The sequence below is a fragment of the Panicum virgatum genome, chromosome 2K (genome assembly GCF_016808335.1).
Source record: "Panicum virgatum strain AP13 chromosome 2K, P.virgatum_v5, whole genome shotgun sequence".
Lineage (NCBI taxonomy): Eukaryota > Viridiplantae > Streptophyta > Magnoliopsida > Poales > Poaceae > Panicum > Panicum virgatum.
Window position 1 is genome coordinate 43,686,379 of NC_053137.1, and position 24,280 is coordinate 43,710,658.

At 52.6% G+C, this 24,280-nt stretch overlaps 1 protein-coding gene across 1 annotated transcript; it reads right to left on the reverse strand.

Moving 5' to 3' along the window:
* Positions 1-10,773: 10,773 nt before the first annotated feature.
* On the reverse strand, positions 10,774-12,998 carry LOC120678904 (probable xyloglucan endotransglucosylase/hydrolase protein 28). Its single transcript, XM_039960352.1, has 4 exons — positions 12,681-12,998; positions 12,355-12,455; positions 12,029-12,237; positions 10,774-11,583 (listed from the first exon to the last, which is right to left on the reverse strand). Exons 1-4 carry the CDS (start codon positions 12,907-12,909, stop codon positions 11,085-11,087), a joined length of 1,038 nt encoding a protein of 345 aa, XP_039816286.1. The 5' UTR covers positions 12,910-12,998; the 3' UTR covers positions 10,774-11,084.
* Between the last annotated feature and the right edge of the window lie 11,282 nt (positions 12,999-24,280).

Below are 24,280 nucleotides of genomic sequence, written 5' to 3' on the forward strand. Positions count from 1 at the left end.
CAAAAGTTTCACCGAAATCCAAACCTTCGACTTGAGTGAAGCCTTGAGTTACCAATCTTGCCTTGTTTCTCACAACCATTCCATCTTCATTTTGCTTGTTTCTAAAAACTCATTTAGTGCCAATAACATTATAATTCTTGGGCCTCTCAACTAAATCCCAAACTTGATTCCGGTTGAAATTATTTAATTCTTCATACATAGCATTCACCCAATCCGGATCTCTCAATGCTTCATCTACACGGTTAGGTTCAAGAAAAGATACAAAAGAATAATATTCACAAAATCAAGCAATGCAAGATCGAGTTTGGACACCCTTACTAATATCACCCATGATTTGATCCACCGGATGATCCTTTGCAAGAACATGATGAATTTTTTGAGGAACAATGGGTTCTTGAGTTGATGAAGAAGGTGCACTAGATGAACCAACTTGATCTTGCACTTGAGAATCATCATTACTTGAATCTTGTACAATTTGTTGTGCTTGATCATTTGAGATAGAAGTTGAAGGATTAACTCTAATAGAGATAGAAGGACCATCTTCATCTTCGTCTTCTTCTCTTGGTCTAACATCACCAATTGACATATTTTTCATTGCATTTCTCAAACCATCACTTCTCACATCATCAAGATTTTCTTGTTCATTATGAGAACCATTTGTTTCATCAAACTCAACATCATATGCTTCTTCAACAATGACATGAGTTTTATTGTAGACCCGATAAGCCTTGCTATTTGATGAATTTCCAAGAAGAAAACCCTCATCACATTCGATTTGAAATTTTGATAACCGAGTTCTCTTCTTGAGAATATAACATTTACAACCAAACACTCTAAAATATGATATATTTGGCTTCCTTCCAATGAGCAACTCATATGGGGTCTTGTTATGAAATCTATGGCAATATAATCTATTAAAGGCATGACAAGCCGTGTTGATTGCTTCGGCCCAAAAGCTATCCGAAACATTGTATTCGGAAAGCATTGATCTTGCCATATCAATTAAGGTTCTATTTTTCCTCTCAACAATACCATTTTGTTCCGGAGTGTACTTGGTTGAGAATTCATGCTTGATTCCCTTCACATCACACCATTCCTCAACTCTTGTGTTTCTAAACTCACTTCCATTGTCACTCCTCACTTTCTTCACCTTGAGCTCAAATTCATTTTCGGCTCTTGTAAAGAATTTCTTGAATGTGTCATATGTATCGGCCTTGTCATGAAGAAAGAAAACCCATGTATATCTTGAGTAATCATCTACTACCACAAGACAATAGCAATTTCCACCAATACTTCTATATGTTGTAGGACCAAATAAATCCATATGCAATAATTCCAATGGTCTCTCGGTTGACATGACACTCTTAGTGGGATGAGTATTTGCAACTTGCCTTCCGGCTTGACATGCACTACAAAGCTTATCTTTATCAAACTTCACATTCTTCAAGCCAACTACTAAATCATGCTTCAAAAGTCGGTTGAGTTGCTTCATGCCAACATGACCAAGCCTTCTATGCCATAACCAACCCAAGGATGATTGAGTGAATAAGCAAGTGGACAAGTTTGCCTCTTTAGTAGCAAAATCCACAAGATATACATCCTCATGTCTAAATCCTGTAAAGATGTGATCTTTTCCATCCAAACTAGTCACTACAATATCATCTTTACTGAAACTACACTTATATCCAAAATCACAAAGTTGAGTGACCGCTAAGAGATTAAACTTAAAAGAATCAACCAACAATACTTTTGAGAGAGAATGATCGCTTGAGATAGGAATTGTACCAACTCCTTTGACTTTGCCCCGGCTATTGTCACCAAAGATGATGTCACTATAGCCACCCACATTCTTATCTAGAGAGGAAAACATCATTGGATCTCCGGTCATATGTTGAGTGCATCCACTATCAAGCACCCAATGTCTTCCTCCGGACTTGTAATTCACCTACAAAGAGGAAGTAACTCTTTTAGGTACCCAAACTTTCTTGAGTCCTTGAACGTTAGTGACCACATTAGTGACCAAGACTTTTGGTACCCAAATGGCATTCTTTTTAGCACCATTTATAGGTATCCCAACAAATTTTGCACTAACATTGCCATTTGAATTTTTCATAAGCATGTAACTTGAATCAAAGAATATGACTTTTTTGTTGGTGCAATTCTTCTCAACATGACCAACCTTCTTGCATTTTTCACAATATGGCTTGCCACTACTCTTCACAAAAATAGTTTTGGTTTGCACAAAAGCCTTCTTCCCTTTCTTAGGAATATATCCAAACCCTTGCTTGTTCAAGGTGAACTTTTGGCTTGCCCAACAATGATTAAACTTTGCTCTACTATCATAGCATTTTCTCAAATCATTAGTCAAGCAAATAACCTCTTTCTTTAACAAATCATTTTCCATAATGAGAGATTCATTGCAAGAAGGGTTATCAATTTTGGTGTAGAGAGAACTAGTAGAGCTAGAGCCACAAGATTTATCATCAATTAAATCACAACTAACACCAATGCTCAAAGTTGCTTTTCTTTCATGATCAAGCAAGGTATTGTGAGCTTCCTCAAGCTTCTCATGAGTTTCTTTGAGATTCTCATGAGAAGTCTTTAGCTCCTCATAGGAATCTTGAAGAGAAGTAAACTTCAACTTCAAGTCCTTCAACTTAGCCTTTTTCTTAGTCATGAATTCATCGGCATCATTAAGCATTTCAACAAGATCATCATATGAAAGTTCATCAAGTTCACCATCTTGTTGTACCTTTGCACCACCCTTTGCCATAAGACAATGTGGTGTAGAGAAGAGTGATGGAGCCTCATTGATGGCGATCCCGGCAACTCCCTTGGATGGCTTGTCATCATCATCATCATCATCATCATCATCATCGGAGCTTGCATCGGAATCCCATTCAACAAAATAAGTTTGGCCATTCTTCTTCTTCTTGATGAACTTCTTCTTCTTCTTTTCATCATTTTTCTTGTCCTTTTTCTTGTTTGGACAATTGACAATGATATGACCTACTTCACCACAATTGAAGCAAGTCTTGTCCACAAAAGGATTTTTTCTTGATGATTGACCTCTCTTGCCAAATTTCTTCTTGCTCATCATTCTATTGAATCTCTTGACAAAGAGAGCCATCTTCTCATCCGATTCTTCTTCTTGGCATCCACTTTCTTCTTCATTTTTACTATCTTGAGCTTTGAATGCCACACTTTTCTTTTTCATATCAATTTCTCCCCCATGAGCTTCATCTTGAGATTTCTTGAACATGTCATGGGTGAGGATTTCTTCCAATATTTGTGTAGGAGTTGCGGTCTTCACATTTGACCTTACAAGTAAGGTCACAATTGTGTCATATCTTTCCGGAAGACATCTAAAAAACTTGTGGTTGAAATCCCCATCCGGTACCTCAAATCCAAGACCCTTGAGGTCATTCACAATGTCATTTAGCCGGTTGAACATCTCGGCTATACTCTCATCCTTCTTCATGGTAAATTCACTAAAATTCCCTTTAAGCAAATATAACTTTGCCTCTTTCACAGTTGATGTACCTTCATGAATTTCCATGAGCTTCTTCCATATGTCATTTGCATTTGTGAGGCTCTTGACTCTATTAAATTCATTTACATCAAGAGCACTAAAGACCACATTAACTCCTTGATCATTTAGTGTCTCATTTTCCTCATCTAGGGGTGTCAAACTCTTTGGGTCCAAAATAACATATCCATCATTTACTACTCTCCATAGCTTTCTACTCATAGCTTTGAGATGAGCCGACATCCTAGTCTTCCAATAATCATAATTGTTCCCATCAAAGAATGGTGGCTTCCCAACATGAATCTCATGATCACTAGTCATTGTTCTACTCCAAGATGGTTAACTCCGCAATTAAAGGAGTACTTAGCTCTGATACCACTTGTAGGATCAAGAACACGGACTAGAGGGGGGGGTGAATAGGCGGTTTAAAATCTAAAGCCAACAACACTAGAGAAATTTAATTAGTAACAAAGGAAAGCCCTATGTCATACTATTACAATCTCTAGATGGGTTTGCAACCTAGGGTGACAAGACACGAATCAAGCTCTAGTAAAGTAAAATGCTCAAAGTAAAGACAAGAATAAAAGTGAGCAAAAGAAGTAACCAAGCTTGACACAAGAATATATCCCGTGGTGTCGATGACTTGCCGGTCACCCCTAATCCACGTTGAGGTGGATTCCAAGAATCAACCGCTCCTCTATCAAGAACCTCTTGATCTTGAGCCGGCTTGAATCAAGGAACCGCTCCACACCTCGATTCCACTAGAGTTGCTCTTCACCCCTCCGGTGAGGTGAGCACAAGACCTCTCACAACCAAAATCGGGGCTCCTCAACAATCTCCTTGGAGGAGCTCCACGAAATCCACTTCTCCAAGCCGTCTAGGGAGCGGCAACTCCCAAGAGTAACAAGTTGATGACGCTTGCTTGAAGTATCCCTAATGCCACAAAGCTCAAACTCTTGATGCAATGCACTAGAAAGCTCTCACACTTTCAAGAATGCAATCTCTAAGCAAGTGTGTGTGAGAGAGGGATGCCTTAGCTCTAATGTGTCAAGAATGCTGTCCAAATGGCCAAGAGAGCCCTCCAAAGGCCGGGCAATGGGTATATATAGACATCCCTCCAAAAACTAGCCGTTACACTCTTTTCTGCGAAATCGCGAACCGTCCGCGGTTCAAAAACCGGACTGTCCGCTGTTATAAACCAGTGAGTCAGAGTGCATTTAATGCGTGTCAGAACTAGCCGTTAAGCCCTGGCGGACCGTCCGCGCCCCAGGGGTGGACCGTCCGCAGTTAAGAGTTCCACACCACCAGAGACTAACATCGTCTCTGGAACAACTATGAGATTAGCCTGCGGACCGTCCGCGCCTTAGGAGCGGACCGTCCGCAGTTAACTTATCAGCCCAAACCAGAGAAACAACCTCTCTGGTACAAATCTGAGATTAGCCGGCGGACCGTCCGCGCCCCATTGGCGGACTGTCCGCCGTTCAACTTTGAAGCCCAAACCAGAGAAACAACCTCTCTGGTACAAGTTTGAAATATAGTGGCGGACCATCCGCCCACCTGGGCCGGACTGTCCGCCAGCCCACCAGAGCTTCTGCAAGCTCTCTGGAACGGGCGCGGACTGTCCGCCCCTCTGGTGCGGACTGTCCGCCGTTACTCAGTCAGCTCTCAAACTTAGTCTTTTTCGAAACTTTTCAAAACGCCGTTAGCCCTGATGCATGCAACTAGACATTTTGAGCAAAATGGCATTAAAGACCCGTCAAGCATGAGTATACAACCCCTTTTGATAGTACGGCTATCTATACAACAAATCCGGTCACTTTTCATCCACTAAACGCCTTGTGACCGGTAAAATGCAAAAGCCCTATTTTATACCTTTACCTTGAGCCCGAGCTTTGCTCATCATCTCCAAAACTCCATACGTTCACAACAAAATCTCTTTCATCCGTGGATCAACCTATACTCATCATCTCAAATGAAATCGTTAATCCACAAACCGTTGTCATTAATTACCAAAACTTGAATTAGGGGCCTAGATGCTTTCACCGCTCCACCACCCTATCCCAGCGGAGGAGGATGGGGTCATGGTCCGAGGCAGCAGCAGCGAGGTGCGACACCTGTGCAAGAGGAAAACGAGAACACCAATCTGCAGTCGCTAGTGCTCTGTCCAGCCTCACGCGGCAGAAATTTCCTCCCACCACTTTCTTCCCTAAAGTCCACTTCCGACCCACAAAACCGAGGTCGTACAAACCACAAATGTCAACCATCTCCCGGAACCCCTCGATCTGTGCCCGACTTCGTTCTTGCACCCCCTGATGCTCATCTCTATGCAATACCTCATTAAAATCGCCGATACAGACCCACGGTAAATTAGACGATGCCTTGATAAATTTCAGCATATCCCACGTCTTATGGCGCTCTGCAACCTGTGCCTCGCCATAAATACACGTCAACCTCCAGGGGTCATGCCCATTCTCCGTAACAATAGCATCGATATGGTACTGGGATAACGGTAAGATCTCAACTCTAGTATTATTGTTCCAGTAGATACCGTGTCCACCACCGCGGCCAGCACTACTTAAAGGAAAAACATTATCATACCCTAGAGTATTCTTCAGACCTTCTACCCGTGCCTTGTGCACCTGAGTTTCGAGCACACATAGCACGGTCGGGGCAACCTTCTTCGCGAGATCGCGAAGTTCCTTCACCGTCGAGGTGTTGCCCAGTCCTCGACAGTTCCAACTTAAGCAACTCATTGCTTCTGGCGGCGCTCCGACATGGAGCCTGCCTCATCATGTGAAAATTCACCCCCTGCGCTCATTGTTCTCTTCTTCTTGTCTCTCGGCAAGACATACACTGCAGTCATCCATTTGATCGCCGGTAAAACCACGCTGTCATCCTTCGTTAGCAACACCCCCTCTCGTTCCGTCTCACTGACGCAGAGCTTCTGCTCCTCCACCTCGACGTCCTGCTTCCCTGTCTTCGTGCGCGAAAGTCCCGCCGCCATGGTCACCCTCATCCTCACAGATCGAAAACTGAAACCCACCAAAGCCGGGCAGCTGAGTCAGATCAGCCCCATGGTCAGCCCGAGTAGGAACAGATCGAACCCAGGTGAGGAGTAGGTGCGGCGTCGGTGGAAAATCCTTTGCCCGGCGGAGATTGCCGACGGAGTCGCCTGGAACCCTGGCGGCGGCGCAGCCAGGTAGGCAGTTTCTATATCTACTAGGGACTCTATACACCTGATGCCGTTCGTTTGGCATCCAATGGTACACGCAAACAAGCCTAGAAGAGTTTGTAGTCCCGGCCCATATACATGATTTGGCCCATGTTCTAGAGTCGCAAAACACCCAAAAAAAAGAAAACAGAGAGCTCCATCGACTTACCGTCGCGGCTCTCATGGAGATGGCTGTCGCCGCCGGCCGGTTTCTTGTGCCCCCACCCTTGGCGTTGGAGCAGAAGTGCAGATCCATGGAGAAGCACTCTCCTCACTCATTCTCATCCCCTGCTTTCGTATATGTCGCCCTCGCGCTGGCCCCACTACCCAGCGAGCAGCACAGCTGCTCCGTTGAGCTCTGCGTCAATGACGGCGGATTCATGATTCCTGCTTCGGCTAGCTATGGGAGGATACTTCGGCGAACCATGGGAAGGTGGTGGCTGCTAGCTCACAGCCCTGCAAGACGCCGCTCGACGTCGCCCTTGAGAAGCCAAACTCTAAAGTTTAGACTATCAGTAGACTACTAGTAGTTGAATTATCATTGTATAATTGATGTAAATTGAGATTGCGGCTAAGTTTTCTTTGTGATTGAATGGTTGTCAGTTGGCGAGTTCGATTATTTTGTGTATTTGAAACTTCACTGCTGTTGTGATGATGTGTTGATTTGAGAACTTTGAATGGTGAAAAAAGATTCAGACTTGTCACTAAAAATATGCTAGTTCAGTGTTTGCCCAGATTTTAGATATAAGAGAATATATTGTTTAGAATTTTGAGGTATTACAAAAGAATTACTGCAAGCACACCAATGCTACTAGAAAGCTCATTTGCAACATATAAAAAGGTCAAATTAGATATCCAGAACTGAAGCTCTAGCTTCCATGGTGCTTGCAAAATGACAATAGAAATCTGAATTTGCTCATCCAGTCAGTTCATGCTTCCAGTACTGAACTCTCAATGTTGCAAAATAATACTCCAGAAGCATTACAGAACTTAGACTAATAATTGGTCAAAATCAGAAGTACTTCACCAGCATCTACTAAAAAATATCATCTGTGATTGGTTCCTGTAATAAATTAAATAAATATGTAAGACTTTCTAAATTGTCATATCTAAACTTCATCAAATAGCCACTTGAAGGATTCAAAAGTTTCATCAAACAAGAGAGCTGCACCAAAAACTACAATTTCTCTAAAATGATTGAACCCAACAAAGACACCAAAAGGTCTGCTCTGCTTGTTTGTTCCAAAAGTAGTGTCAAAACTAACAACATCCCCAAAATATGTATAGCCCATGATCATTCTAGCATCAGCCCAGAATATGTTTGCTATTTGTTCTTCACAACCCACTTGAAGTGCATATTGGAATGATGGGTTTTCAGCAATTTTCTCTTGAAAATACTTAAGCATGCTACCGGTTTGGCCATATGCCATCTCTCGTTGTCGCTTGAACCGCAAATAGTTCTTGTGATCACGAAGGGTGTAGCTAAGATTGAGTGGTCCACCAACTTGGCGACTAGCCAACTCATGTGCAGCTTTTGGTCCAATTCCCGCATCATCGGTCGTTTCAATTTCAAATGCTTGTAAATCTGAAATTTTCCTCTGTGAGACCATTAAGTGCAAGGTTTCCGGAAGGTGTAATTGATGATTGTGTTCCAAAACCAATTTGGTCACTTTCAATATTTTCTTCTTTCGGTCCATTATCAGATTCATGTGCACTTGACAATCAGTTCTAGTTTCAGCTCGAGGGCACTTTGTTAAATGATCTCTTTTATCTTTCAATCGATGACCCTCATTTGCACAAACAAACTTACATGATGTGATTTTCCCATCAGATTTTCTTTTTGTGTGTGTACCGCTTTCTGACCTCAAAACCTTTCTGTCCACCGTAGCTAAGCCAAAATGTCCAAGCCTCATCCAAATTTCTAAATTCCATGCCAACATTAGGTACCAAACTAGGCAGCATATCTCTGGAATGGAAACATATATGAGAAGACTTGTGAAATTGCAGAGAACAAGCAAGGAATAGCAGTACATGGGTTATATTACTTACGTATTGAAATCATGATGCTCTTTGCAAGCCTGTTCTATGTTAGCGTCTTCCATCGCTATGCCGCATAACCAGCTGCTTCGTTAAAGAAAAAGGTAAAGTTTTGATGCAGTTTAAAGAATCTGATGATGAGAGGTTATATCAGTACCACCGAGCCTAGCATGCTGAAGCCGCCAAGAGAAGACAAATTAAGACTTACATACGAGATTCAAGAGACAGCAGCTTCTCTACCGGCGATGAACTTCCTCACGCCCTTCCCGACGGCCTGGCGCTATATCTTCGTTCTCGCGCTCTTTTCCGTCGGCCCCCTCTGCTTGCGTCCGACTGGGCCGTATAATGCTCGTGGGCCAACAGGTCCAGTTTGTATTATCTGCTGAACGTGGCTGCTGTACGATGCCCATCCGACGGTCGGTTGTCCCTCTGCAGTTCAGAGAGCAAATGCAGAGGATCTCCTGCAGCTGCCGAAGTTGGTGGATGCTGTGAGAAAAGAGACGGCAACGTCAGCTGTGCTGAGTGCTGAGCATGGGCTGCTTTCCCACGACGAGCACAGCGCCACCGAACTTAAACCTGTTAACGGACGTACAAGCACTAGTGGTGCAGATGACAGAAAAACTGCAAAGCGGTCCTGGTGTTTCAGTTGATCTGGAGCCGAACGAGAAAAAAAAATGCGCTCCTCAGCGTAACTTTGCACGGTTGACGGTTGTCAGCCGTAGCCCGTAGGAAACGCGGTCCCATATGATAGCATCACTTCACTGCGTCTGCGTCTCGCAGGAGCCTTGAAAGCGAGGAGGCCTGCATCTCAAGGAAGGAATCAAAGCCCACTGCTGACTTGCTTGATCGAGAGAAGGCAGAGAGGGAGCGAGAGCCCAGACGCAATAAATCAACCCCAGCGATTCATGCTGCAGCCTCAGGAGTCAGGACGCCGGCGCGGCGGCGGGGTTGGGCTGCGTGCTCGCTGCCCCCATCTGGCCTCCTCCAAAAGTGTAGCTTGAAGCTAGTAAAAATAATTTTTTATTTAATAAATAGTAGTAAAGATAAATAGCTAGCGAGAAGTTAGCCGTCACTCTATAATATTTTCTAATATATTTTTCTCTTACTGCACGACGTTCAATACTGACTTAGATTTATCTGCTGACTTTAAATTTACCTACTTATAGATATATGCTGACCTATATGATTGATTGGAGGAGGCCTCATCACCGGCGACCGGGATACCTGTAGCGTTTGCGCCATTGGCTTGGCCAGGCGCGCATGCTCTCCTAGCCACACGTGCGTGTGACGAGGCTTGGCCAGGCGCGCATGGACGACGCGCTGCTGGTCGTCCATGGATTGTGTTACCGAACCCTGAGCGATCGTTCGTTCCGCAGGGCAGCGCCGTGCCAGTCCGCGTGCAGTTGGAGACTTGGAGTGTACTGGACACACGCTTGCCGGGTAGGAGTAATTCCGTAGTAGGAAGTTTACCTTTTGAGTTTGGTGGACAGGAAGCTAACGTGACTAGCAGCCACATGGGGAGGGGGCCATCAGACATCCCCCGAGAGAGAGACCCCGCCCGGTTCCCTATTCCCCCATTCGGGAACAGTGACGGGCCCAAAGCGCCGCGGCACAGTGGCAGGAATCTCCGTTCGTCGTCATCCCCGAAGAGGAGAATCTTTCCGCCTCTCGGCGACGACACCAGCCAACGCCGGCGCCCCCGAGAACCCTGACAACAAACCCCACGCCCTCGGTACACCCCCGACACGGGCACGCATTCCCGTTGACGGCCACCACACTCGTGTCGGACACTGCTGTCGCCGCCGCCGTCGCCATCATCAACGCGACGAGCGGAGCCACCGATAAGGTCACGGAGGCATTGCCGGTCGCCGGAGGCGGAGGCCCCCCCACCACACCCGCGGCCCCCCCGCGACCACGGCGTCACGGGACGGGACAGCGTTTTCAGATTAACCGGGACCCCACAGAACGCGAGCGGTAAAAAATAAAAAAATCGCAGTAAACATCAGAGGATCGAGCCTCGAATGAGCAGTAGCTTTTTCTTCATCAATGGCTGTGGCGCTGGCATCGGCAAGGAAATGGTCCAGCGCGGCAATAAACACGAGAGCTACTCTAATGGCGAATGGGGGCAGAGAGCAGGCCGGGGGTACCCGGTACCGTACAACCACAACGCAAGCCGAGGAAGACGACTCGCTCCAATCCCAATCCCACCGCAAGCAATCACGCCCGCCCGCCCGCCGCCTGCCCAGCTCTGCCTTTATACAGCCAGCCTTAAGAATCGGAGATTGAGCCGGGAGATCGATCGATCCATCACATGGCGTCGTCCTGGGCGCCGACGCGGCGACCGCCGCGGCGGGCGCGCCGGCCGTGTTGCCTCATGCCGTCGGGGCCGAACATGCGGCCCGGGAGGAGCGCCGCCGCGCCGCACTCCGCCAGGGCCACGGGGTACCGCCGCCGGTCGTGGCAGTAGGAGTAGGAGGTGTGGGCGCGCCGGAACGCCGCCATGGCCGCGCGCCGCTCCGCGGGCACGGCGAGGGCCTCCAGCCCGGCGCGCGCCTCGCACGCCGCCGCGGCCGCCGAGTGGGGGTCGCGCTCGGCGGGGTCGCCGGCGCAGCCCCGGATGACGAGGTCGGCGAACTCGGCCACAAACGGCGCGTACCGGTAGTTGACGCGGTACCGGCCGCCCAGCGTGGCCCAGGTGGAGCCGTCCCAGATGGTGGCGTACAAAGACATGGGCTTGGACGGGAACGCCGCGCCCATGGCCGCCGTCCGCACCACCTCCCGGATCGGGGTCTCGTCCACGTAGAATCTGTTCCGTCGAGTCGACAACAACACCCGAAGCAATGTCAGTGCGCAGCAGGAACAATGACGAACTATTTGAATTTGATCGACGATCAAGCTCAGCAAGGCCAAAAAGATGCAGGTGCAGAACCCAAATTTCAAATTTGAATGCCAGAACATGTCCTTATTCACTCCTTTCTTGCGACAAGAGTATCTTTCAGGAGCTGCTCCTCCTTTTGGCAAGGGAATCCAAGAAATGCGCATCGAAACGGGCGCAAAGATCTTGGAATGGCCCCAAATTGGACGGGGTCACAGGATGGCAACGCCAGCAAACAAAAGAGGCAAAGGAAAGGACTGCAAACCCCCCCCCCCCCCCTCCCCCCACCCACACACACACAAAAAAAAACTTTCAGCGAGCGCACGCAGAGACATCCATGGCGGAAGAAAAGAAGTGAACAGAGGCTGGCGCTCACATGATGCGTTGGCTGGTCCAGAGGATGGAGTAGTGGTGGAAGTCGTCGGTGGGGTCGAAGGGGAGGTCGTAGCGCTCCTCCCGGCCGGCGTGGGTGCTGCCGTTGCCGTAGACGTTGGTCTGCACCCGCCACTCGCGCCCCCGCACGTTGCCCAGGAACTCGAAGTCCAGCTCGTCGTGGGTCTTCTCGTACACGTCGCCGTTCGACAGCTGCATGCGGGACAAGGAAACCATTTTTTTCCCGTCAGCGTCTGATGGCGCCGGGCAGAGAGAGAGAGTCAGAGAGATGGATGATGGGTCGGTTTCGGGCATAGCCGCCGCACGCACGTAGAACGCGACGACGACGCCCGCGGCGTAGTCGGCGGGCAGCTTGATGGCGGCGCTGAAGAAGCCGTGGAGGAACAGGTCCTGCGACGCGAACCCGGCGCCTGCGCGGAGGAAGAAGGAGGAGGCGGTGGCGGTTTCGCCACGGACGCCCAAGACGTTAGCGAAAATCTGGCGGACGCCCCTCCCCTGCGTCCGGGAGGGACCGATTCGAAAAGGGAAAAGTGCAATGCGCCCCCCGGCTCCCTCCCGAAATCTCGGGAGGAGGAGGAGGAAATAGGAAACCGTCAAAACTGAAACGGTCAGCTCGGGGGACAAGTGGAGCTCACCGGTGGACTCGTCGAGGGCGAGGCGGACGCGGCGGCCGTCGCGGAGGAGCGCGAGGTTGCTGCTGCCGAAGATCTGGGCGTACCCCTCGTCGAAGGCGAGCGGGCGCACGCCGCGGAGCGGGTGCGGCGGCGTGGCCCCGCCGCGCGCCGCGAGGAGGAGGAGGACGACGACGACCGCGGCGAGCGAGAGCACCGGCAGCGGGGGAGACGACGACGCGCCGGACGCCATCCCGCTCGACTCCACAACACACCTACTCCCACACACCTCCCTGCCTCTCTGTCCCCTCCTCTCCTCCTCTGCCCAACGCCGGAGGGCGGTTTTTATTGCGATGGGCCTCCGCGTCTCTCTCTCTCTCTCACCAGCGCTTTCCCGTGAGGAGGCCTGCTGCCTTTGCCTCCTCGGGCCGCGCGCCCAGAAAGGAGAGAGAGAGAGGTGGCGCTGTTTTGCTTCGAAAAGCCCAAATGACGTGGTCGCCCTCTTGGATTCCTGGGGCCCTGCCTGTACTGACTACTGACGTACTATCCGCCTATCCCAAGTCCCAACCGAAGTGCTCTGTATTTTTGTACCGGACGTGTTTGGACGTTGCCCTTCACTTCATCGTAGACTTGGGCGCTGTAAACCCGTAAACGAAAAAAAAACATCTCATCTAATATTTTGACACATAGAGTAATAAATAAAGTTTATTTACAAAACTTTTTGCATAGATGAGCTGTAAATCGCGAGACGAATCTAATGAGCCTACTTAATCTATGATTTGCAACAGTGATACTACAGTAACCATCCGCTAATTATGAATTAATCATGAATTAATTAACATCATTAGATTCGTCTCGCGATTTACAACCCATCTGTGCAAAAAGTTTTTTAAATAAACTTTATTTAGTATTTCAAATTAGCAAAATTTCTTTGCAAAATTTTTACACGTAAACAACTAAACATGGCCTTATACTACTACTGCTACTACTCCTATGTGACGAATACCACAATAACACCACCACCATTTAGCAGCACGGTTACAGTAGGTTAGGAAGTGCTAACGTTCCTTACGCTAATGGCGCAGTAACCGTTCACCATTGAGCTTGTTTTTGCGGTCCAAACTCCATTTATTTGGATGCTGCCTTCATATTTCGTAACATGTCCACAGTCACGTTTTATGGTACGACTGGTGTGTACGGATCAGTGTGTTTCAGGGATGGTAGTCAACTGATTTGCCCGAGCCCCGACTTTAGCTCGCAAAATAAAAATGTAGGCTTTGTGTGGTCCCTATCAAAATAAGTTTACCAAAGAAAAGATATCCATAACAATTTATGGAAAATCCCTTCCAAACAACATTTACTAAATTAACTTTTCCAATAAAAAGTTTCTATAGAACAATATTTCTAGAGAAAAAGATTTTCGAACAGCTCTTTTCATTATAACTTTCTTTTAGAAAAGGATAAGTAGATAACAATATCTTTAAAAAATATATACACATAGTTCAATTGCAAAAACGATAAAAGGTCGCTCGCTCGGTTGCTGGTGGCGTGAGATTGGAAGTCTGTTAGAGCACCTCCCATTGCTAAAAAGGATAGTAAGTTTTTGTACTAGGGAGAAGAATAGATAATCTGTTGGAGGTGCTATTACGCCAGAGTAGTATGGGTTCAATGTCCACTCGGCGTGCCGGCGCCGGCACGCCGTTGGTGGACCCTAAGGTTTAGATCAGAGTTTATGGCACTATTAAGAAAAAGATTAACTGAGACGCTTTGAAAAGGCCTCGGAGGCTCCGCTAATGATGGCCGGGCTGCTGGTCTCACAACCGTCTCGGTTAATGGATGCAACAATAGCTTCGGTGTCGACGACGATCCAATTCAAGGCCATGCACGGTTCCTGCTCTTTCCAAGTGCACCCGAAAGGTAAGCAGCGCGCCAGTGTGCGACGAGGAGGCGCTCGTCAGGGTTGTGCTTGTGATAATTGCCGCGGCGTCGTGCGGGTCTGGCGCGCCGGGCAGGTACGATCCCATAGCGCGCGGGGCGCGGAGCTAGACGTACAGCGGGCGAAGAGATGGTCAGCGTCTTCCAGCGAGGTGCAGAGAGATGGGCAGAGGTCGGTATCCAGGTAGCCGCGGCGGTGGAGCCGCTCGCGCGTTTGGGAGCGCGGCTGCGGGCGCCAGCGCGTCACCGTGGGGGAGCTCGTCCGCGGTGAGCCTGGTTTAGCTGACATTATTCTCACTCTCACGTTTGTACGTTGCCCGCACTAGTGCTTATGCTCTCGTCGTCGTCAGGTGGTCCATTTGTAGCGCACCTCGCCACAGCCTGCTCGCTATTTTTCTTTCTTCGTTTTCTTTTAGGGCAAATTGCATAACTACTCTCGTTTTCAGCTCCAACTGCACCATTGTTCCTCTTTTTTAGAATTTGTGTATTTGCCCCCACTTTTTGAATCTGGGTTGTCCGTCTGCCCTCCTTTCTGGACGCTGTCAGTGTTTGAAAAAAGAAAAAAAGATTGGAGCAGAGAAAAGGGTATACAATGACCCTATTGCCCTTGACTAATCTGAACAGGGCAACGGCGCACCCTCTCTCTCCCGTGTTCTCCTCCACTCGTTATCATATCCCCTCTCTCTCACTCTCTCCCTGGCAACGGCGGGCGGCGATCAGCAGCAGGGCGGCGGGAAGCAGGGCAGCACTGCAGGAGCGACTGGAGGAGGGCGCACGCGGAACCCCTCGCGGCCGCGCACCGGCGCTGGGCGGAGCAGCGTGGGGAGGCAGGGAAGGGCGCGCGTGGACCCCTGGCCCCGCGCCGGTGCTGGCGGAGCAGCGGTAGGGGGAGGGCGCTGCGCTCGCCTCGCGCGGGACGGCGCACGACAGATGGTCGTGGGACGGGGGCACACCGCAGGAGCCTCGCGTGGGGCTGCAGCTCTCCTTCCAAGCGCCGCGCAGTATGGGGGCGCCTCTCGCCTAGCAGTAAGGATGGATTCGGATGTCTATTCGAATCTCAGATTTTTGATTATTTTTCTTCGATTATGGACAAATAAAATATAGAATTTACTATATAAATTCATAGCCTTGTATTTAATATTGATCTTGTAAAAATTCATAAAAACTAAACCTCAAATTTATTATATATATTCTCAAATAATAGATATAAAAATTCGAATACGGATCGGATACGGATACGAATCTTTTTTCACCTTTTTAATTGTAGGGAGCAAATAATACATAAAAAAAATTATACAAAATTTTATTCTTATGTGTAATAATATGTTTGATAATATAAAAAAAATATTAGCATAAAATTTTAAACATATCTATTTTAAAATATCAAATTTGTTCAAAGAATTCGGATGTTTAGATCCATCCCTACCTAGCAGCATGTTGCGGGCCTAGCAGCACGGCGACACGGCGGCCATGGAATCCAATGCTCGACAGCACAGCGACCCGGCGACCACATTTCGGTGTTTAAATGTGGCCTAGGCCACGCCCAGCCCAATATTTTGGAGTGCTCAAAATGTGATATGGGCATGTTTTGTCTTGTTTTGGTGTACTCATGTGATCTGGACATGTACTCACGCCATTTGTAGTGCTTGAAATGGTGGTGACCAGTATGTTATAGGTTGGTTATGGCTTAGACGTGATCTGGATATTATGCTAATTCTGGATATGAAATGTTATGGGTCCCTAATGTTAATTCTGTGACAAAATTGTCGGTGTCCTGACCCGGCGGTCCGGACCCAACCAGTGATGATTCTGCGTGTTCCTCATACCAGATGTTGATGCAAGAGGCAACACAGTAACGCACGGGTTTATCCTGGTTCCGGCCGTGGGGCCGTACGTCCAGCAAAGGGGTGTGCAAGAGCACTGCACTGTCCTGCACCCGGGGGTGCCTATAGTAGGGGGTACAAGCGAGGCGAGAGAGAGAGGGAAGCTCCCAAGTCTCTGCTAGAGGGGGAGTTGATTGAGGCGAGTGCTAATATCGGGGTTCAAGGAGCGTATGTGCTCTGCTAGTAGTGCTGAGCGTTGTGTTCTACCAAAAGGTGGGCCGACCCCCCTTTTATAGACACAAGGGAGGGACGGTGTACATGCACAGGGGATCGTGGAAGTCGTTGTCTTCTCCCCGAATCGCGGGGGTGCAGCGTTCGAGCACTGTGGGAAGTACACTGTGGGGTATGGCGCCGGTCGTGGCAGTCGTCCTGGGCATCGTCCTTGACTCCATCTCACCGAACCAACGGTCCCGTACCCACTTCCCCCTCGGAGACGGGTCCGGTGTCACCACGTGTCCCAGAGGTGGAAATGCCCAGCACCTGTGGCAGCGGGCCCGGACCCCCGCAGGTGGGTCCGGGACCTCCACGTGCTATCCGGACTCCCGCGGATGGGCCCGGGACCTCCACGTGCCTATCCGGACTCCCTCGAGCTCTCAGCTCAGCTAGCTGCTCGAGAGAGGTCTGGAGCCGCCACGTGTCACGCAGACGCGGGCGCGGGCGGAGATCGCGCCGGCGTCCTGGCGGCTCCAGCGGGCGCCGTGGTCGTTACTGTGGGAGGTACTGTCCTCCAGGCGTGGCGTGGCGGCGTCCTGAAGGATCTACAGGCCAGGGTCTTGTCCAGGTCAAGGCCGGAGCCGCTTCCGAGGATCGTGCCCATGCCGTTCGAGGGCTCCACGGAAGGGAAAGTACGAAGGAGGTATGGGGAGTTGGCAGTATAGTAGCTGGAGCAGTGCTGAGCACGTCTTGCACTGCGTCGCAGGTTCTCACAGCGTCGCCACAGCGTCCGGAATGGCGGAGCAGTGACCGGAGTTGGCGGACGAGACTCCGGTCACCGCCACTGTGGGGAATGGCGGCCTGACGCCGTCTGACCCGGGCGTTGTGGAGGAGTGGTTGGCATTAATGCCTCCGTACGGCGAACGGGTGAGCGGAAGGGTCGTTTGTCCTTTCCGTCGACGGGTGGCCTCGAGCGAGGCGGAGACGTTTTGCTCGCTCGAGGGCAGGCTTGCTACCCGCGAGCGAGGCGGAGGCGCGGGGCGCGATCGAGGGCTTCAGCGGGGAGCCCTCGAGCGAGGCGGAGATCACCCCGCGGGTCCGAGGTGGTGCGGATGGGCCGCACTATGTACGTGGGCCGCGTGCTGGGCTTCTTTGAGTCCTTTCCTTTCTTCCAGATTGGAAGGAGGCTGCAGGCCTTCGTGGGCCCGGTTGCCCAGCATGCGTTTGCGTTTTTAGGGCGATTTTAGTCACCTGATTAGGGTGCCCCTAATCATGGTATCCGACAGTAGCCCCCGAGCCTTTGGTCGTCTGGGGATTCGGCCAAAGGGTATTTCGGCAAATTTACCCCTTGATGTGATCGATCGGTGCTGCGCTCCCGCCAGATGCATCCGGACGCTGGCCTGGCGGATGCGACAACTCGTCAGTCGGGGTAGTGCTCCTGCGGAAAAACTACTCCGAGGCGCGCCCCTTCTTGTCTTGTTTCGGTGACGGCACGCGTCAGCGCGCTAAGCAGGCTAGGGTCATGATGGCGCCTGCCGCTTTGCAGCTGGTGCGCTTGCCGCGCTATCCCGCGTTCAGGGTCTCAGCCCTGCTTTCCCCGGTCGCCTTGCGATGCGCAGTTCGAGGGCAGTCGGCCAATGACGATGCTGGGCCGCTCAGCGTCCAGGGGCTCGGCTTTGCGTTGTTTGGTCACGTCTCGACACGATAACCGAGGGCATCTTTTACTCGTGGGGTGCCGCACCGTCACGTGCAGTCCAAGCCTTCCCCTTGCGATAGGCTTAAAGCTTGGCGCCCGATGCGGCTATAAATAGGGATCGTGGGACTCCTTTTCCTCTCCAACTTCTCTCCTTTTACTTCTAGCATCGCCTAAGTCTAGTAATGTTTCCCTTCGCCTTTCACGGTCATCCCCCGGACGGGGTGGCCTGGCTTCTTTAGGCTTTAATGCTAGAAGAATGTTTGCGAGCGGCGCGGGAAAGCTGGAGAGGGCGTGCTCACCATCCCTCGGCTTCAGTGGGATTAGCAGAAGAACACTGGGCCCGAGGGGTCCTGCCTCTACGATGTCCCTCAGCCTGAAGGGGAGTTGAGACGCCTGACCATGGCGTCGGCGCCAGGTTTGGTGGCCGTTCTTCGCATCGTCCCTCTTGGCGACAACGTCGCTCTCGGGGAGATTGTGCAGAGGGTGCTATCTGCCAGCTTGACCCCCCGCAAGGTCTTCGGTGGAGGAGACGCTAGAAGAAAGCTTGCGAGGAGGGCATCCCGCCGGACCCGTGCGGTCTAGGGGCTGCCCCTCGCAATCTCGAGTAGCCTGGTCGCGATGTCAGCCGAGGACTCGGTGTTCTTCATCGGCGCTCGCTCCTCCCCAAGACAGGAAAAATTGCCACGCAGGTGGCAACACGTTTGTACCTTTCGATGGCTTCGAGCCGGTAACCCTTTGTAATCTTTGTTTGCAAAGAGCAATGAAGTCTCCTTCTCCTTCGCGGAGAGGACGACCGAAGGTGTATGGGTGGGCATCCCCCCTGCAGGGGATTTTGGTCCTTGAATGTGTGAAATTTCCTCCGTGGGGGCGCATCAGTGCACCCGCGGGTGTAGCCCCCGAGGCCTTGGAGGAGTGTTTGCACTCGTCCAAGGGCTATGAACGTCGCCCTGCTCGGTTGCTTTACTGGGGTGGCCGTCTAGTGTCTTTTTCAGCCGACATCGGCACTCCTTTCAGCCGGCCTTGGCGTTTTTCGTGTTGGCACAGCGACCCAGAGTCCTGCTGAACCATCTGGCAGGCGCGCTTTAAGAGTGGGAGTTTTGGTTAAACACATGGAACTACATAATCGACGGTCGTCGATCCATTCGAGGGTGTGGCCTGAGCCGTGGGGTGCGAGGAGCCCCCGAGCCCCGGCCTGCGTGAAGGCGTTCAAGGGACCCTCGACTTTTATTATGACCCTCGTCGCCCTTCCGCAGGGAGGAGGGGTTAATCGCACCATGCTACCCATGCCCGGGCCGCGAGCTATGGCTGCTTCAGTGAGCTGTTATCGGGTGGTTCAAGTGGACGTCCGTGCCCCATTCGATAAGGGTCGGATCATGGTCCGTGGACACGTCACATAAAGCGCTTGCAAAGGTTCGCTAGGTGGGGCTCGGACCCATTCGATAGGGTCCGAGGGCTCGATGCTCTCCCTCGATGGGATCCCCCTGCTTGGCACCCTCGACTGGCCTTGAACACTGCGTAGGATGTCTCGAACTCCGCGTTCGAGGGTAGCTTGTACGGCACATCCATGCAGTCCCTGACTCTGGGGATCTGGGGCGCCTGTCGAACCCTCGACGGGACAGGCTTCGAACCCCTGATCAGTAAGACCTCGGAATGAAGTTCCTTCGAGGGTGAAGAGCCCCCAAAAGGAATATTCCATCATGGTTCGCAAACGGCGCGGAGTCGCAGGTTGTGCGCGCGGGTCTTCTGCTGCTCGTGGACGACGTGGCCCGGTACGTGTGGTGCAGTGCGGGCGCGCCTTTTCAGGCGGCTGTCTCGGGTAGAAGAAGAGGCGTGGGCGGCAGCTGACGGATGGAACAATGCTACAGTTGCGCCGCACACGTCGGTTACCGCACCATAATTATTGCCAAGTGAGCACGTGGGGGACTCCGCGGTCGTGGGGCCCAGCCGTCAGCGATAGCAAAATCTATCACATTGAATGCGGTGGATTCGAGCCTTGGCGGCGAATCCGCCCGTCTTGATGGATAAAAACGGGGAAGGGGGATTGTTTGGGCTCACCTGGCCACTTTGCCTTCGTTTCCCCTGCCTTCTCCGCCTCCCCTGCACCCTGAGCCCAGAGCCAAAAGCGAGAGGAGGAAGAAGGAGAGAGCGAGAGCGCACCTTAGCCACCGTAGAGCTTGCCTTCCCGCATCCCCTAGCGGTTCGAAGCGATGTCGGACGTCCAGGGGCCGTTGCCGTGGGGGAAGTCCGCCGCCACCGTGGCGGTATTGGAGCAGCTGGCCACAGATAGGCTGCTTCCGATTAACCACGACTCGGAGCGGCTGGCATGGATTCCCCCGCGGCCGGAGGAGACTGAACCGAATCCCCCCGAGGGCTACGTCGTGAGCCTCGTGCGATTCCACGAGCGGGGATTCGGCGTCCCCGTCGGCAGATTCATGCGGGCGCTGTGCGAGTACTACGGGGTGGAGCTGCATAACTTCGGCCCCAACTCCATCTCGCAGGCGGCGGTCTTCGTTGCTGTCTACGAGGGGTATCTGGGGATCGAGGCGCACTGGGATCTGTGGATCCATTTGTTCCGCGGAGAGCTCTTCATCGAGAACTTGCGGGGCCAACCGAAGAGGTTCACCCGCGCCGCTGATGCTTCACCTGCTCCCATCCCGGAGGAGTTTGTACATCCCCAACAGGATGACAACGAACAGCGCCGGGTGGACCCGAGGGTGGTTTTACCTGCGCAACTTCGGCAACCAACTCCCGGCGTTAACCAATAAGGTGCTCCGAGAGAGGCCGAAGAAGTGGGACTGGGGGGTATCGCCTCCAGCGCATCAGGCCAGGCTCGAAGTGCTCACCGAGGCATTGCGGCACCTGGCGAGGAAGGGGTTGACGGCGGCAGCCGTCATCGCGAACTTTCACCGGCAGAGGGTGATTCCTCTCACGGAGAGGAGCCTGCCGATTTTTGACCTCACCCCCGAGGCCCGGCCTTGGGCTCGAGGACGTCGCTCGTGCTGCTTCCCCGTGACGTCGCTGCCCGGAGGGCGAGGAACGCGGTGGCGGAGTTCCCCGACGACCCCGAGGATCTTTGGAAGATCAAGATGCGCCCCGAAGCGGGGTACCTTTCTGTGGTGAGGTCCAGTTTCAATTCGTTGCCGATTTGTGCTTCTCCCCTCCCCACTCCCTGATTCTGACTTGGTTGCGTTACGTAGGGGTTGAGCCGCAGGGGCTACACCTCGAGGCCTCCGGTCCCGGAGGAATGCGAAGTCAACCGCCTGCACGCAGAGGCGGTGAAAAGCACGATAAGGCGTGCAAAATTGCACACGCAGAGGGGAAGCCGCGGCCCGCCACGCCCGAGTCCACCAAGGAGGAAGAGGGCTCCTCAGATGCCGAGATCAACTTCTCGGACGACGACGAGGCGGCGACAGGCGCGGGTTCCCCGCCGGTCTATCGAGGGGCTGGCGACGAGGGTGTGCCCATGACAATGGGTGTGGCAAGGCTCACGCCGGGGTCGTTGGTGGGTCCGCCCCTCATAGGGGCGGAGCGGAGATCGCCCACGCCAGCGGCGGGACGAAGGTATCCCACGCCGGCAGCGGGCGAGAGGTCGACTACGCCCGCGACAGGGCAGAGGTCGTCTCCACCGGTGACGGGTAGGAGGACATCCACGCCCGCGGTGTCGACGGGGGCGATGGGTCCACGGCGAGCGCAGAGACGTCCGCACAGACGGCCTCGAGGCTCCGGGCCGATCCGAGGACGACGCCCTCGGGTCAGTCGTCGAGAGGTGTCTGTGTGCCGCGGGCCCGAAGGAGCGGCTCGGGCAAGCGCAGCATGAGCGCTCGGTCAGGGTAAGTGATTTTGATTTTATTCTTCGCGTTCGTTCAATCGACCCCCTAATCCTGCTGACTTCAGCGTTTCCTCCCCGATTACTAGCTCCGGTGCCATCGCCAGGGATGCAGCCCCGCTTGCGCCGACCAAGGCCCTCAAGACCGGGGCGCGTGCCACACCGCATACGGCACCGCAGCCCCTGCCCGTCGTGGACATTGTGGCAGAGGCCGCGAAGCTCCAGGAGGCGATGGCTCGAGGGGCCCAGAATCCCCAACAGGCTCGAGCGCCGGAGAGCAGGGGCGACGCCGGCCCAGGCGGCGTTGTAACGGCCGCTCAGGCTGACGCCGAAGGGGAGGTCGACCGGGACGGCACAAATGACGCCTCCTGGCCGAACGTCGAGGTCGAGGCCAGTCGGGGCAACGCGGATAGCGCCGCCCGGCCGGTCGCAGGAGAAGGAGAAACTGGAGGGGGCATGCAGGAATGCCCCGCCAGCCAAATAGGGGTGGAGACCCTCGTCCTTGACCCCCGAGGGCTAGGGTCGAGGGTGTCGCGGAGGAGGAGTCGGCGCCAGGGCGCCGACAGAGGAGGAAACCCGCGTCCCGGAGCGTGCGGGGGCTCGGGACAGCGGTGTTGTTGCAGCGGTGACGGCGCAAGCGGCGCCGGAGAATGTGGTGCCGGTGGTGCAATTGCCGGAGAGCAGCGAGGAGTACGGGGACTTAAGGGACATCGACCTTGCTACTGCTGCTGGTGCCGCCGACCGGATTGCCGAGTTCACGTCGGCCTCCGAGGAGATACTCAACACGGGGACGTCCGAGGGGCCCCGTCACGGGGCGATCATCCAGTCCGGGGTCCCCTTGGACTTTCTCCGTGACGAGCAGGAGGAGGAAGCCGTCTGGAAGGCACAGATTGAGGCCGGCTCCCAGATTCTGGGCCACCTCGACCGCGCCTTGGAGCTCCACAGAACGACAGATTTCCAAATTAGCTAGGTAGGTGGGTCTCTCCCCGGAATCGTTTGTATTTGGCCTTGATTTGTATTTGGCCTTTTGATTTTGTGCGTCTCATTCACGCTCTTCCACTCACAGCGGCTGAGGGACATCTCGCGCAGAAAGAGTGACGAGCTGAACCGGCTGTACTCCCAAATGCGCTGGCTTGAGCAGCACAATGCCGACTTGGTGCTGAAGAACATCGATGCCAACACCAAGATGACAGATCTGGGGGCGCGTCAGCAGGCGCTAGAGGAAGAGCTGGCGTGAACCGCCGGTGAGCGCGATGTCCAGAGGGCCGCGGCGGAGCAGAAGGCTTAGGAGGCAGAGGCGCGGACCGCCAAGCTGCAGTGTGTTAGGACGGCGCTCGAGCAGAAGGAGGCCGAGCTCTAGCACAAGGAGGCCGAGCTCCAATGCGAGAAGGCGACCGTCGCCACGCTGTCCGGGACCCTCGAGGAAAAGGACAAAGCCCTCGAGGAAAAGAAGGTGGCCATCCGAAACGCGAAGGCCGCCCTCATGGAGAAGGAGGACTCCTTGTCCTCGCTCGAAGGGGCCGTCCGAGTCCAGCAAGCAGAAGCACAAAAGAATATCACGGGTGAGTGCTCGAGATTTCACTGTTATTGGAATTTAGTTCATCGCAGCTTATCATGGTTCCTTTGACCAGAGCTGAGGCAGAGAGTGGCGGACGAGACTGCGGCGAAGGAGGCAGTCAGAACCGCGCTCATGGCGGTGCAGGCTGAATATGCTGACCTGGAGCGGACCGCTGTGAGCGTGTGCCAGGAGCTCGAGGGAGAGGGCGCCGTGTCTGGTAGCTCGGTGATCAGCCGCCTGCGAGCGCTTGGTGGCCGGATCGCCGAGCACGCCAAGAGCACCTTCCGCCTCAGTGTCCTACGAGCCCTCGCCGTGGCCTCGATGCACTACATCATGGACCTCCAGAGAGTGTCGTCGGGGTACGTGGTCCCCAGCGACGCCAGCCCGGATACTGCGTCGGCCATCATGGACGATGCCGACGCCACCGTCAAGGAGTTCGCCACCATCCTGGCCGCGAAGCTAGAAGCCGACATCCCCCCATAGCCGAATTCGATGCTGTAGAAGATCCGCAAGGGGGGATGATAATCTGTAGGTAGTCTGGGCCTCGGAGCCCATGTAATAGGTTAGTACTTT